This window comes from Neomonachus schauinslandi, chromosome 5 (assembly GCF_002201575.2).
Source record: "Neomonachus schauinslandi chromosome 5, ASM220157v2, whole genome shotgun sequence".
NCBI classification, from domain to species: domain Eukaryota; kingdom Metazoa; phylum Chordata; class Mammalia; order Carnivora; family Phocidae; genus Neomonachus; species Neomonachus schauinslandi.
In genome coordinates, this window is record NC_058407.1 from 153,284,179 (window position 1) to 153,300,735 (window position 16,557).

At 37.6% G+C, this 16,557-nt stretch overlaps 1 protein-coding gene across 1 annotated transcript in view; it reads left to right on the top strand.

The window, feature by feature from the left end:
* Positions 1 to 16,557, top strand: part of LOC110582272 (phospholipid-transporting ATPase ABCA3-like) — a 165,165-nt gene that overhangs the window by 60,066 nt on the left and 88,542 nt on the right. Inside the window, exons 11-13 of the mRNA XM_044915266.1 lie at positions 7,390 to 7,519; positions 15,997 to 16,151; positions 16,399 to 16,554. Of these exons, the coding sequence (XP_044771201.1) occupies positions 7,390 to 7,519; positions 15,997 to 16,151; positions 16,399 to 16,554 (441 nt within the window). The remainder of the gene's footprint in view (positions 1 to 7,389; positions 7,520 to 15,996; positions 16,152 to 16,398; positions 16,555 to 16,557) is intronic.

Here is a 16,557-nt window from a genome sequence, read left to right on the forward strand (position 1 = left end):
GATGGAGGAGTAGGGGACCCTAAATTCATCAGGTTCCTGGAATTCAGCTAGATAATTATCAAATCATTTTGAACACCTGTGAAATCAATCAGAGATCTGAGAAAAGAAATGCTGCAATTCTACAAATAGAAAAGCGACCACTTTTTGGAAGGTAGGAGATACAGAGACTTTAATCAGGGAAGATATATCGGAGGATACTGTGAGGGGAGGGAGCCGCTTTAAGGAGGCTACCAAAAGTATTACAAGCAGCAAAATGCAAAAGCAGAACTTTTAGAAGTCTGCTACAGTAGGGGTTGTCCCTGGCTCAGAGGTGCTCAGGTGGCGAAGTGGGGCATAATCCCACATGGGACAGTGTGGGCTGAGGCTGCCTGGGGTCCAAGAATTACAGGAGGTGCCTTAGTGCAGCAGAGTTCCCAGGCAAAGGAACAGGGAAGCCAGCTGAAAACAGCCAGTCTAGGAGCCAGCTTTCTGCTCAGTGTTGCCATAAACTGTGAACTGCTACACTGTTGCATGACCACTGTCTGGACAGGGGCCCAGCAAAGGGAGAAGCATGGAAAGATACCCCTCTCTCCCCACCTTCCCTGGGAGGAACAGCACTGGTCCACGTCACAGGAGTCTGTAAAATTTGGCGACTTGAAACTTAGTCGTGTGCCTGAGATAAAAATGATCAGTCACGGGCTGAGTGAACACAGAGTTTGGATGCAAACCAGGGAGACAAAAGTGATTGATTGTTTTTCTGTGAGGGCTCACTGAAGAGTGGCAGCATGAACTTTCAACTCTGGGCCTAGAGAGCAGGGTGCCACCATTTTCATCTCCCCATTGGTGCTTAGAGCCTTCAGGGAACAAACCAGTAACACATGATCGAATCTGGAGCTGCTTATGCTGAGCTTGGCCTCCTGGCAAGGGAGATACAATTCTATCAGGGCAAGGGCACTTGATAATCAGCACAACAGACCCCTCCCCCAGGAGACCAGCAGGAACAACCATCTAGCACACAAGTTTACTGATCACAGAGAACTGCAAAACTTAAGCTCTTGGGGAAAACAGTATATAGCATTCATGGTTTTTTAAATTATTCTTTAGTCTTTCAGTTTTTTTTTTTCATCTATTTTCTTATTTTTTCAATTCTTTTTTATTTTTTATTTTTATATGTGCTATATATAAGTTCTAATATATATATACGTAGATATTTTCTTTGGTTTCTGTTCATTGTATTTTATTTTTGCATATATGTAAGCTTTTCTTTCTTTCCTATTTTGGGATCTAGTTTCTCTTAACAAGCAGAACAAAATATACCCAGGATCAAGTATTTTGCTCTGTTTTGTTTCTGGTTTGATTTTTTTCCTTATTTTGTCTTCTTTGTGTTTTCTTCTGGTTTGTTTTATTTTTTTCTGTTGTTGTTGTTGGTATTGTTGTCTTTTCTCCCTCTTTCTTCTTCTTTTTTAGACATAATGACCAGATGGAGAAATTCACCACAAAAGAAAGAACAGGAGGTGGTACTCACTGCCAGGAATTTAATCAATATGGATATAAGATGTCTGAACTAGAATTTGAAACAATGATTATAAACATAATAGCTGGGCTTGAAAAAAGCATAGAAGACAATAGAGAATCCCTTCCTACAGAAATAGAAGAACTAGGGGTGCCTGGGTGGCTCAGTCGTTAAGCATCGGCCTTTGGCTCGGGTCATGATCCCAGGGTCCTTGGGATGGAGCCCCACATCAGGCTCCCTGCTCGGCGGGAGGCCTGCTTCTCCCTCTCCCACTCCCCCTGCTTGTGTTCCCTCTCTCACTGTGTCTCTGTCAAATAAATAAATAAAATCTTAAAAAAAAAAAAGAAATAGAAGAACTAAAAATCAATCAGGACAAAATTTAAAATGCCATTACTGAGATGCAGTAAAAAATGGAAGCTCTAACAGCAAGGACAAGTGAGGCAGAAGAGAGACTCAGTGATTTGGAGACAAAAACGTGGAAAATAAAGATGCTGAGAAGAAGAGAGAAAGACAAATACTGGGTCATGAAGGAAGACTTTGAGAAATCAGCAATTCCATAAAGCAGATAATATCTGGATAATAGGGGTCCTTCCTAGAAGATAGAGAGGGCAGGGGCAGAAGGTTTATTTGAACAAACTGAAGCTGAGGACTTCTCTAACCTGGGGAAGGAAAGAATCATTCAAGTCCAGGAGTCACAGAGAACCCCCAAAATCAATAAAAATAGATCAACACCTCAACATATAATAGTGAAGCTTGCAAATTTCAGAGATAAAGAGAAAATCCTGAGAGCAGCACAGGACATGAGGTCTTTAACCTACAAGGATGGAAACATAACACTAGCAGCAGACCTGTCCACAGAGACCTGGCAGGCCCAAAAGTACTGGCATGATATATTTAACCTATTAAATGGGCAAAATATGCAGCCAAGAATACTTTATCTAGCAAGGCTGTCATTTAGAATAGAAAGATAAAAAGCTTCCAGAACAAACAGAAACTAAAGGAATTTGTGAGCACTAAACCATCCTGGCAAGAAATATTAAAAGGAATCCTTTGAGCGAAGAGAGAGCCCAAAAGTAATGTAGACCAGGAAGGAACAGAGACAATCTATAGAAACAGCAACTTTACAGGTAATACAATGGCACTAAGTTCTTATCTATCAATAATTACTCTGAATGTAAATGGACTAAACACTCCAATCAAAAGACACAGGCTATCAGATTGGATAAAAAAACAAGACCCATCAATAAGCTGTCTACAAGAGACACATTTTACTCCCAAAGACACCTCCAAATTGAAAGTGAGGGGGGTGGAGAACCATTTATCAAGCTAATGGACATCAACAGAAAGCTGAGGTAGCAATCCTTATATCAGACAAACTCAATTTTAAACCAAAGACTATAATAAGAGATGAGGAAGGACACACTATCATAATAAAAAGATCTATCCAACAAGAAGATCTAACAGTTGTAAATATTTATGCCCCTAACTTGGGAGCAGCCAAATACATAAACCAATTAACAACAAAATTAAACAAACACATTGATAATAATACAATAATAGTAGGAGACCTTATCACCCCACTCACAGCACTGAACAGATCATCTAAGTAAACAATCAACAAGAAACAAGGGCTTTGAGTGACACACTGGACCAGATGGACTTCACAGATATATTCAGAGCATTCCATCCTAAAGCAACAGAATACACATTTATCGCTAGTGCACACGGAACATTGTCTAGAATAGATCACATACTGCATCACAAATCAGGTCTCAACTGATACAAAAAGACTGAGATTATACCATGCATATTTTCAGACCACAATGCTTTAAAACTTGAATGCAATCACAAGAGAAAATTTGGAAGGAACACAAATACATGGAGGTTAAAGAGCATTCTACTGAAGAATGAATGAGTCAACCAGGAAATTAAAGGAATTTAAAAAAATAAATGGAAACAAATAAAAATGAAAACAGGACAGTTCAGAACCTTTGCAATGCAGCAAAGGAGGTATTAGGAGGGAAGTATATAGCAATACAGGCCTTTCTCAAGAAACAAGAAAAGCCTCAAATGCATAATCTAACCTTACACCTAAAGGAGCTGGAGAAAGAACAGCAAATAAAGCCTAAATCCAGCAGGAAAAGAGAAATAAAGATTAGAGCAGAAATCCAATGATATAGAAATAAAAAAAATTAGAACAGATCAATGAATCTAGGAGCTGGTTCTTTGACAAAATTAATAAGATCAATAAACCCCTAGCCAGGGGCGCCTGGGTGGCTCAGTTGGTTAAGCGACTGCCTTCGGCTCAGGTCATGATCCTGGAGTCCCGGGATCGAGTCCCGCATTGGGCTCCAGTCCCGCATCGGGCTCCCTGCTCGGCAGGGAGTCTGCTTCTCCCTCTGACCCTCCTCCCTCTCATGCTCTCTGTCTCTCATTCTCTCTCTCTCAAATAAATAAATAAATAATAAAATCTTTAAAAAAAAATAAAAAATAAAAAATAAATAAATAAACCCCTAGCCAGATTTATCAAAAAGAAAAGAGAAAGGACCCTCATAAATAAAATCATGAATGAAAGAAGAGAGATCACAAGTAACACTGAAGAAATACAAACAATTATAAGAACATATTATGAGCAATTATATGCAAACAAATTAGGTAATCTGGAAGAAATGGAGACATTCCTAGAAACATATAAACTACCAAAACTGAAACAGGAAGAAATAGAAAACCTTAACAGACCCATAACCAACAAAGAAATGGAATCAGTAATCAAAAATCTCCCAACAAACAAAAGTCCAGGGCCAGAGAGCCTCCCAGTGGAATTCTACCAAACATTTAAATAAGAATTAATACATGTTCTTCTGAAGCTGTTTCAAAAAATAGAAATGGAAAGAAAACTTCCAAACTCTATGAGGCCAGCATTACCTTGATCCCAAAACCAAAGACCCTACCAAAAAGAATTACAGACCAATATCCCTGATGAGCATGGATGCAAAAATTCTCAACAAGATACTAGCTAATAGTATCCAATGGGCACATTAAAAGGATTAATTACCATGACAAAGGGGGATTTATTCCTGGGCTGTGAGGGTGGTTCAACATCTGCAAATCAATCAATATGATACACCACATTAATAAAAGAAAGGACAAGAACCATATGATCCTGTCAATAGATGCAGAAAAATCATTTGACAAAATATAGGATCCTTTCTTGATAAAAACTTTCTGCAGTGTAGGGATAGAAGGTACATACCTCAATATCCTAAAAGCCATCTATGAAAAACCCACAGTGAATATCATCCTCAATGGAGAAAAACTGAGAGCTTTCCCTAAAGTCAGGAGCATGATGGGAATGTCCACTCTCACCACTGTTGTTCAACATAGTACAGGAAGTCCTAGCCTCAGCAATCAGACAACAAAAACAAACAAAAAATAAAAAGCATCCAAACTGGCAAGGAAGAAGTCAAACTCTCACTCTTTGCCGACAATATGATACTCTATGTTGAAAACCTAAAAGACTCCACCCAAAAATTGCTAGAACTGATACAGAAATTCAGCAAAGTCACAGGATATAAATCAATGCACAGCAGTTAGTTGCATTTCTATACACTAACAATGAGGCAGAAGAAAGAAATCAAGGAATTGGTCCCATTTACAGTTGCACCAAAAACAGTAGGATACCAATGAATAAACCTAACCAAACAGGTAAAATATCTGTACTCTGAAAACTAGAGAACACTTATGAAATAAAGAAACAAAAAATGGAAAAGCATTCCATGCTCATGGATTGGAAGAACACATATTGTTACAATGTCTGTGCTACCCAAAGCAACCTACACATTCAATGCAATCCCTATCAAAATACCATCAGTGTTTCTCCACAGAGCTAGAACAAACAATCCTAAAATTTGTATGGCACCACAAAAGACCCCAAATAGTCAAAGCAGTCTTGAAAAGCAAAGCTGGAGGCATAAAATTCTGGATTTCAAGCTGTATTACAAAGCTGTAGTCATCAAGACAGTATGGTACTGGCACAAAAACAGACACATGGATCAATGGAACAGAATAGAGAGTCCGGAAATTGACCCTCAGCTCTATGGCCAACTAATCATCGACAAAACAGGAAAGGATATCCAATGGAAAGAAGACAGTCTCTTCAACAAATAGTGTTGGGGAAATTGGACACCACATGCAGAAGAATGAAACTGGACCACTTCCTTACACGATACACAAAAATAAACTCAAAATGGATGAAAGACCTAAATATGAGAAAGGAATCCATCAAAATTCTAGAAAAGAACACAGGCAGCAACCTCTTTTACCTAAGCTGCAGAATCTTCTTGCTAGACACATCCCCAGAGGCAAGGGAAACATAAGCAAAAATGAACTGATCATAATAAAAATTTTTTAAAAATAGAGACTTAAAAAAATCAACTATTGGGACTTCATCAGGATAAAAAGCTTTTGCACAGCAAAGGAAACAGTTAACAAAACTAAACGGTGGGGCACCTGGGTGGTTCAGATGGTTAAGTGTCTTCCTTCAGCTCAGGTCATGATCTCAGGGTCCTGGGATCAAGCCCCGCATCGGGCTCCCTGCTTGGTGGGGAGCCTGCTTCTCCCTCTCTCTACTGTTCCCCCTGCTTGTGCTCTCTCGCTCTGTCAAATAAATAAATGAAATCTTAAAAAAAAAAAAACCTAAAAGGCAAAATAGATGTGGTATGTGTATATATATATATATATATATATGTATATGTACATACAAACACACACACACACACACACAATGGAATTTTACTCAGCCATGTAAAAGAATGAAATCTTGCCATTTGCAATGTCATGGATGGAACTAGAGGGTATTATGCTAAGTGAAATAAGTCAGAGAAAAATACCATATGATGTCACTCATATGTGGAATTTAAGAAACAAAACAGATAACATAGAGGAAGGCAAGGAAAAATAAGATGAAGATTGAGAGGGAGGCAAACCATAAGAGATGCTGAACTCTAGGAAACAAACTGAGGTCTGCTGGAGGGGTGGTGGGATAATTGAGTGATGGGCATTTATGAGGGCACTTGATGTAATGAGCATTGGGTGTTATATGCAACTGAAGAATCCCTAAATTATACCTCTGAAACTAATAAAAAAAACTTTATGACTTCAAGGAGCTTTACTTGACTATCTTATATAAAGTAGCACCATCTACCAATGTTACTGCGATAGGTAATCATTTACAGGTTTTTGCTTTTTGTGTGTTTCTCCTACTGGAATTTTTCTCTCATGAGAGCAGGAGCTGTTTTGGTCTTGTTCATTAATGTATTAATAATACCTTATACAATGTATGCCACATAGTATAGGCCCTCAATAAATATCTTTTGAATAAATGGATTGATTATAAGTGATTAGTTTTAGTAGATGAGGCAGAGGGAAATGTGTAAGGTAAGTCAGTCTCAGGTTTCTGTCTGTACATCTGTGTGGGTTATGGTAAGGAATGTGGCATGAGGAATACATTTTCAGATATGCTAATGAGTAGTGTTGGGAGTGCCGCAAGGAAACCTAGTATAATGGGTGTCCAGCATGAAGTTCTGGAACTTAGCAGGAAGACATTGATTGGGGCAGACTGTGGCATTATCAACCTCAAGACAGTAGCTGGAATGAAGTGGGACTGGATGAGATGGTTCAGTAGGAGTTTTGTAGACCTACTTTTAAGGTCTCTGCATATATTACCTTTAAATATTGTTTATTTTTCACAGTTTTATCTTTTCTGTGCTTTCACTTTTTCTCCTTTGAGATTAATGTTCTGTCATTTGTTCTTTTCTGGAGTTTGATAGACATGCCTGTCCTTTATAAGCAGTAATAATATAGACATAAAGGTAGTATTTGTTTTTTTATTTTCATAGGAATTCACAATGGAGAAGGATACCATCATGGCAGTAAAAAACTTATCTTTCAATGTATATGAGGGGCAAATCACTGTTCTTCTGGGACCTAATGGGGCAGGAAAGACTACCACCTTATCAATTCTCACAGGTAAGTTTTCAGGGTCACCCTGATCACAGATACTGTGCATCAAACTCTGAAGCTTCTGTGTACCCTCTTAACATTGACATCATTGTTATTTAAGTTATATACACAGTTGTTGATTAATTCACACTCTTGTTTTTTTAATTTTATTTTATTATGTTAATCAACATACATTACATCATTAGTTTTTGATGTAGTGTTCCATGATTCATTGTTTGCGTATAACACCCAGTGCTCCATTCAATACGTGCCCTCTTTAATACCCATCACCAGGTTAACCCATCCCCCCCCCGAACCCTTAGTTTGTTTCTCAGAGTCCATAGTCAATTCACACTCTTCTTAAAGTACAAATCATTTGTTGTAAAGTTTAAAAATCAGTATTTATTTTTGCATCTCACATGCATCTTCTTCATAATATACTGTTCTCATTGATGAATGCAAAGACCCTCTTCTTTTTTTTTTATTTGTTCCTTTATTTTCTTTTGTCTTACTTTCCCTTTTTTTCCCCTGTCCCCTTCATAGGAAACCCATTCTAATTCAATTTACATAGTTTTCATTGTAACAATTTCATTGTTTTCATTTACAATTTTCATTGTAAAATGTATAATATATATTCTTATGAATGGATTTTTATATTTATTTAAAATTTTTAAATTAACAAAACTAAAAGGCAATGCTATGGAATGGAAGAAGACAAATGACATTGCAAATGACATTACAGGTAAAGGGCTGGTATCCAAGATCTGTAAAGAACTTCTCAAACTCAACACCCAAAAAACAAATAATCCAGTCAAGAAATGGGCAGAAGACATGAACAGACACTTATCCAAAGACATACAAATGGCCAACAGACACATGAAAAAATGTTCAACATCACTTGCCATCAGGGAAATACAAATCAAAACCACAATGAGATACCACCTTACACAAGTCAGAATGGCTAAAATTAACAAGACAGGGAACAACAGATGTTGGTGAGGATGTGGAGAAAGGGAAACCCTTCTTACACTGTTGCTGGGAATGCAAGTTGGTACAGCCACTCTGGAAAACAGTATGGAGGTTCCTCAGAATGTTAAAAATAGAGATACCCTATGACCCAGCAGTTGCACTCCTGGGTATTTACCCCAAAGATACAGATATAATGAAAAGAAGGGGCACATGCATGCCAATGTTCATAGCAGCAATGTCCACAATAGCCAAACTGTGGGAGGAAACTGAGATGTCCTTCAAAAGATGAATGGATAAAGAAGATGTGGTCCATATATACAATGGAATATTACTCAGCCATCAGAAAGGATGAATATCTATCATTTACATTGACATGGATAGAACTGGAGGGTATTATGCTAAGTGAAATAAGTCAATCAGAGAAACACAATTATCATATGGTTTCACTCATATGTGGAACATAAGGAATAGTGTAGAGGACAATGGGGTAGGGGGGAAAACTGGGAAGAAATCAGAGAGGGAGACAAACTATATGAGACTCTTGACTCTGGGAAACAAACTGAGGGTGGCAGAAAGGGAAGTGGGTGGGGATAACTGCCTGATGGGCATTAAGGAGGGCATGTGATGTGATGAGCACTGGGTGTTACACTGAACTGATGAATCATTGAGCATTATATCAAACACCAATGATGTACTATACCTTGGCTAATTGAATTTAAATTAAAAAATTTCAAACATTCATCCAGGATGAAAGATTTTATACCCTTACACCTACCACCTAGATTCTACTATTTTAATATTTTACTGCAGTTGTCACATATCTCTTGATCCCATTTTTAGGCATCTCAAAATTAATTTTAGATGTTAGTATGCTTTTTACTAAACAATTTGATATGCATATTTTAACTATAATTTTTCTTTTGGTATAAAATTTTATTATGATGAAACACTTAAATTTTAACTGTTTATTTGCTGATTTTGACATGCATACATCTCTGTAATCCAATTGCCTGTTAAACTGGAGAAATTCACTACAATTCCAGAAAATTCTCACTTTACTCAAGTGATCCACTTGTAATTCATAGCAACCAGTACATTTCAGATGAGGCAATAACTTCATTCATATCATCAATGTATACTAATAAGCCAGATATTTGTTTTTTTATAAGGATTTAAGGTATATCTATTTATTTATTCATTTATTTATTAATGTTTCAAGTTTTATTTAAATCCCACCTAGTTAACCTATAGTGTAATACTAGATTCAGGAATAGAATTTAATGATTCATTATGTACATATAACACCCAGCGCTCATCACAGCAAATGACCTCCTAAACCCATCACCCATTTAGCACATCCCCAGCCTACCTCCCCTCCAGCTACCCTCAGTTTGTTCTCTGTAGTTAAAGAGTCTCTTAAGTTAGGCTTCCCTCTCTTTTATTTCCCTTCCCATATGTTCATCAGTTTTGTTTCTTAAATTTCATGTAAGTGAAATCATTTGATATTTGTTTTTCTCTGACTGACTTACTTCACTTAGCATGGTACACACTAGCTCCATCCTCGTCATTACAAATGGCAAGATTTCATTCTTTTTGGTGACTGAATAATATTCTATTGTATATATATGCCACATCTTCTTTACCCATTCATCAGTTGATTGCCATTTGAGCTCTTTCCATAGTTTGGCTATTGTTGATAATGCTGCTATAAACATCAGCGTACATGTACCCCTTTGAATCAGTATTTTTGGAACCCTTAGGTAAATACCTAGTAGTGCAATTGCTGGGTCATAAGGTAGTTCTATTTTTAACTTTTTGAGGCACCTCCATATTGTTTTCCAGAGTGGCTGCACCAGCTTGCATTCCCACCAACAGTGTAAAAGGGTTCCCCTTTGTCTGCATCCTCACCAAAATCAGTTGTTTCTTATGTTGTTAATTTTAGTCATTCTGACAGGTGTGAGGTGGTATCTCATCGTGGTTTTGATTTGTATTTCCCTGGTGGCCAGGTGATGTTGAGCATGTTTTCATGCATCTGTTAGCCATCTGGATGTCTTCTTTGGAAAAGTGTCTATTCATGTCTTCTGCCCATTTCTTAACTGGATTATTTGTTTTTTGGGTGTTGAGTTTGAGAAGTTCTTTATAGATTTTGGATACTAACCCTTTATCAGATATATCATTGCGAATATTTTTTCCCATTCCAAAGGTTGCCTTTTAGCTTTGTTGATTGTTTCCTTTGCTGTGCAGAAGCTTTTTATCCTAAGGAAGTCCCAGCAGTTGATTTTTGCTTTTGTTTCCTTTGTCTCTGGAGACATCGTTAGTAAGTTGCTATGGCTGATGTCAAAGAGGTTGCTGCCTTTGTTCTCCTCTAGGATTTTAATGTTTCCTGTCTTGCATTTAGGTCTTTCATCCATTTTGAGTTTATTTTTTGTATGGCGTAAGAAAGTGGTCTATTTCATTCTTCTGCATGTTGCTGTCCAGTTTTCCCAACCCCATTTGCTATAGAGACTGTCTTTTTTCCATTGGATATCCTTTCCTACTTTGTCAAAGATTAGTTGACCATACAGTTGTGGGTCCATTTCTGGGTTCTCTATTCTGTTCCATTGATCTGTGTCGGCTTTAGTGCCAGTATCATACTGTCTTGACGACTACAGCTTTGTAATACAGCTTGAAGTCCAGAATTTGATGCCTCCAGCTTTGCTTTGCTTTGCTTTTTTCTTTTCTATTTCTTTATTTTTTTATTATGTTAAGTTAGCCACCATACAGTACATCATTAGTTTTTGATGTAGTGTTCAATGATTGCGTTGGCTATTTGGGGTCTTTTGTGGTTCCATACAAATTTTTGGATTGTTTGTTCTAGCTCTGTGAGAAATGCTAATGGTGTTTTGATAGGAATTGCATTAAATGTGTAGATTGCTTTGGGTAGTATAGACATTTCAACAATATGTGTTCTTCCAATCCATGAGCATGGAACGTTTTTCCATTTCTTTGTGCCTTCCTCAATTTCTTTTATGAGTTTTCTGAGTACAGATTCTTTGCCTCTTTGGTTAGATTTATTCCTAGGTATCTTATGGTTTTGGATGCAATTGTAAATGGGATCAACTCCTTAACTTCTCTTTCTTCCGTCTTGTTGTTGGTGTATAGAAATGCCACTGATTTCTGTGGACCGATTTTATATCCTGCCACTTTACTGAATTCCTGTATGAGTTCTAGCAGTTTTGGGGTGGAATCTTTTGGGTTTTCCACATAAAGTATCATATCATCTACAGAGTGAGAGTTTGACTTTTTCTTTGCCGATTTGGATGCCTTTTCTTTCTTTTTGTTGTCTGATTGCTAAGGCTAGGACTTCCAGTACTATGTTAAATAACAGTGGTGAGAATGGACATCCTTGTCTTGTTCCTGACCATAGAGGAAAAGCTCTCAGTTTTTCCCCATTGAGGATGATATTCACTGTGGATCTTTCATATATGGCCTTTATGATGTTGAGTTAAGTTCCCTCTATCCCTACTTTGTTTAGTGTTTTTATAAAAAATGGGTGCAATACTTTGTCAAATGCTTTTTTCTGCATCTATTGAGGGGATAATATGGTTTTATCCTTTCTTTTATTAATGGATAATATTGTTTTGATTGATTTGTGAATATTGAACCACGCTTGCAGCCCAGGAATAAATCCCACTTGATTATGGTGAATGATTCTTTTAATGAACTGTTGGATTTGATTTGCTAGTATCTTGTTGAGAATTTTTGCATCCATGTTCATCAGGAACATTGGCCTGTAATTCTCCTTTTTAGTGGGGTCTTTGTCCAGTTTTGGAATCAAGGTAATGTTAACCTCATATAATGAGTTTGGAAGTTTTCCTTCCATTTCGATTTTTTGGAACAGTTTGAGAAGAAAAGCTGTTAACTCTTCTTTAAATGTTTGGTAGAATTTCCCAGGAAGCCATCTGGCCCTGGACTTTTGTTTGCTTGGGAGATTTTTTTTTTTTAGTTTATTTATAACCCCGTGTGGGCCTTGAACTCACGACCCTGAGAGCATGCTCTACTAACTGAGCTAGCCAGGTGCCCCTGTTGGGAGGTTTTTGATTATTGATTCAATTTCTTTGCTGGTTATAGGTCTGTTCAAATTTTCTATTTCTTCCTGTTTCAGTTTTGGTAGTTTATAGGTTTCTAAGATTGTATCCCTTTCTTCCTGGTTGTCCAGTTTGTTGGCATATAATTTTTCATAATATTCTTTTATGATTGTATGTATTTTTCTGCTTTTGCTTGTGATCTCTCCTTTATTATTTGTTATTTTATTCATTTGGGCCCTTTCTCTTTTCTTTTTGATAAGTCTGGCTAGGGGTTTATTGATCTTATTAATTCTTTCAAAGAACCAGCTTCTAGTTCTACTGAGCTTTTTGTTTGTTTGTTTGTTTCTTGTTTTTTTTTTTTTAAGATTTCATTTATTTATTTGATGGAGAGAGAGAGAGAGCAAGCACAAGCGGAGGCGGGGGAGGAGCAGAGGGAGAAGCAGGCTCCCCACTGATCAGGGAGCCCAAAGTGGGTCTCAGTCCCAGGGCCCTGGGATCATGACCCAAGCCGAAGGCATTCACTTAAATGATTGAGCCATCCAGATGCCCCCCATCCCCTCACTTTCAATCTGCATGTGTATTTAGGTCTAAAATGATTCTCTTGTAGCCAGCATATTGGTGGGTCTTATTATTTTATTCATTCTGATACCCTATGTCTTTTGATTGGGGCATTAAATCCATTTACATTCAGTGTGATTATTGATAGATATGAATTTAGTGCCACTGTATTACCTGTGATGTCATTTTTCTTTTTTTTTTAATTTCTTAAGTTCTAGTCACTTTTTTTTTTTTAGATTTTATTTATTTTTGAAAGAGAGAGAGAGTGTACAAGCAGGGGGAGCAGCAGTCAGAGGTAGAGGGAGAAGCAGGCTCCCTGCTCAGCAGGGAGCCCATGTGGGGCTTGATCCCAGGACCCTGGGATCATGACCAAGCCAAAGGCAGACGCTTAACCGTCTGAGCCACCCAGGCGCCTCTGGAGATTTTTCTGTTCCTTTCTAGTCTTTGTCACATTTGGTCTTTCTTTTCCACTCATGAGTCCCCTTTAATATTTCTTGCAGGGCTGTCTTAATGGTCATCTACTCCTTTAGTTATTGTTTGGGAAACTATCTCTCCTTCTATCCTGAATTAACAGCCTTGCTGGATAAAATATTCTTGGCTCCATATTTTCCCCATTCAGCATGTTGAATATATCATGCTGCTTTCTTCTGGCTTGCCAAGTTTCTGTGGACAGATCAGCTTCTAACTTTGTCTTCCCTTGTAAGTTAAGGATTTGTTTTCCCTTGCTGCTTTTAGGATTTTTTTTTCCTTATCTTTGTTTTTTGCAAATTTTACCTCCCTGTGTCTTGGTGTTGGCCTGCTTTTGTTGATTTTGATTGGAGTTCTCTGTGCCTCCTGGATTTGGACATCTGTTTCTTTCCCCAGATTAGGGAAGTTTTCAGCTTTAACGTGCTCAGATAAACCCTCTACCCCTTCCACCCCCTCTTCTTTTGGGACTCCTGTGATATGAATGTTGTTACACTTTACGGAGTTGCTGAATTCCCTAAGTATATATTCATGATCCAGTATTTTTTTCCCTCTTCTTTTCAGCATTATATTCCATAATTTTGTCTTTTGTATCACTTATTCTTTCCTCTGCTTCTTGCATTCTTGTGGTCATTACATCCAGTTGGTTTTGCATCTCAGTTATAGCAGTTTTTATTTTGGCCTGACTAGTTTTAGGTCTTTTATCTCTGTCCTAAGGGACTCCCTGGGTCTTCTATGCTTTTCTTAAGCCCAGCTAGTATCCTTATGCTTGTTTTTAAATTCTAGATCAGGCATATTCACATATCTGTTTTGATTATATCCCTGGCTGTGACCTTTTCTTGTTCTTTCTTTTGGGATGAATTCCTCCACCCTGGCATTTTGTCTAGGTCTCTGTCTTCTTCTGTGTGTTAGGAAAGCCTCTTATGTTTTCCACTCCTGAGAGTAATGGCTCTAAGAGGTCATATATTGTCCAAGGCCTGGTGCTTCAGGAAATGTTTCTGGTGTATGTTGTGTGCACTCTACTGCTGTGTTTTGGCTATGTTAACTGTTCATAGCCTCAGTCATCTTATCCCATTTTATTGTATCAGGGAGTTCCTGTATAATTTTCTTGAAATGGATGTGTTGGTGACATTGTGTCAGAAAACATTGGTACTGTTCCTCTTTCAGACACCATGCATTAAAGTGTGATAACTCTATTTATTGTACATGTTTCTCACCCACTAGATAAAATAATGCCAGAAGTCAGATATACAAAGTTAGAGGCATTCCAACCCAGTCTCTGCCCCAACTTATGTTAATATCATTAATAATGACACTTTGTTAAAAATGAAAGATCTGGGACAAATGTTAAATGGGTTAGAGGGCTTAGCAACTAGAGTAAAGGAGAACGTTTAATTACCCTAAATGTAATGGACAATCTTGAATACATTTTTCCTTTTCAGAGTGTTTTTAAAAATTTTTTTACATTATTATTATTTGTTCAGAGCTTTGTCAGGGAGAGGCAGAGGGAGAAAGAGAATCTCAAGCAAACTACGGGCTGGGCTCAGGGTCCCACATGGGGCTCAATCTCACAATCCTGAGATCATGACCTGAGCTGAAATCAAGAGTTTGATGCTTAACTGACAGAGCCACCCAGGTGCCCCTCAGAGTGTACTTTTTAAAGTGGAATTATTTTTTAAAGATTTATTTTATTTATTTTAGAGAGAGAGAGTGTGGGGGGGGGAGGTAGAGAGAAACACAAGCAGACTCCACGCTGAGCAGGGAGCCCAACACAGGGCTTGATCCCATGACCCTGAGAGCAGATCTGAGCCAAAACCAAGAGTCCAACGCTCAACCAACTGACACCCAAGTACCCATTAAAATAGAATTATTGAGTTGTGGAACTTAAGAAGTTTTATAACTATATTTAGTATGTTATCAACTGTTTCATCAGAAAACTGGCCCAGTTGCCATCTATGCATAAATGTTATGCAAACATTTTTAGACTATTACATGAGATTATGTTTTATCTTCCAACAAAATTTTAACTTCTAGAGGGTAGGGGTCCTACATTCTGAATTTTTCATTAAAAAAAATCAACCACAGTGTTCATAATGCTGTGCTCAGATCATAGTATGGCTCACATATGTTGTCAAATGGCAGACAGCAGTACTAGAATATTGGAACAGCAAATTCTCCAAAGTATTTTATATTACTCAAGTAATTAATATTGTTTTGTACTCATTGAAAACTAGAATATATGGATAAGCAAAAAATAAAGGAAAAATTATTTCTTTCCCCATCACCAGACCACTTATACTTACCAGACTATTACTTCTGTAGAAGACTCTGATAACTTCTTTTAGTAATCCTTAAGTAGACTGAAGTTTAGGTGCTAATGGACAGTGTGTTGTCAGGTTCTCTCACAGAGGCTAAGCTTCTGTCATGTCTTCTGCTTAATTCCAGGTTTGACTCTTCCTACAAGTGGAAAGGTGTATATTAATGGATATGATATCTCAAAAGACATGGTTCACATCAGGAATAACTTGGGCTTTTGCCCCCAGGATAACATATTGTTTTCAGAATTGACAGTATCAGAACATCTCTATTTCTACTGTGTGGTGAGTCAGAGAGATGTTCTTTTCCTCCACTCTTCATATGCTTCAGGCAGTGTGACCAAGGATCAACATCCTTACTCTAATTTAGTGGAAGGTTTTTTTGGCATTGTTCTTTTAAAACCATAAAGGAAGGCAAAAGGAAGAAGAATTGTCTTATATATAGATAAATGTGTAAAAGAAGTTCTGATGTAAGAATTTTTTTAAGTATAAAGTTGGAAGCACCATGTAAACTCTGGCCCTATCTTTCTAGATAAAAGGAGTACCTCCAGAGATACGTCTCACAGAAATTAATAAAATGCTGACTTCTTTTGGCCTGCTGGAAAAGCATGATGCACTTGCAAAGTCACTGAGTGGAGGAATGAAGCGCAAACTCTCCATCATTATAGCACTTATAGGTGGTTCCCAGGTA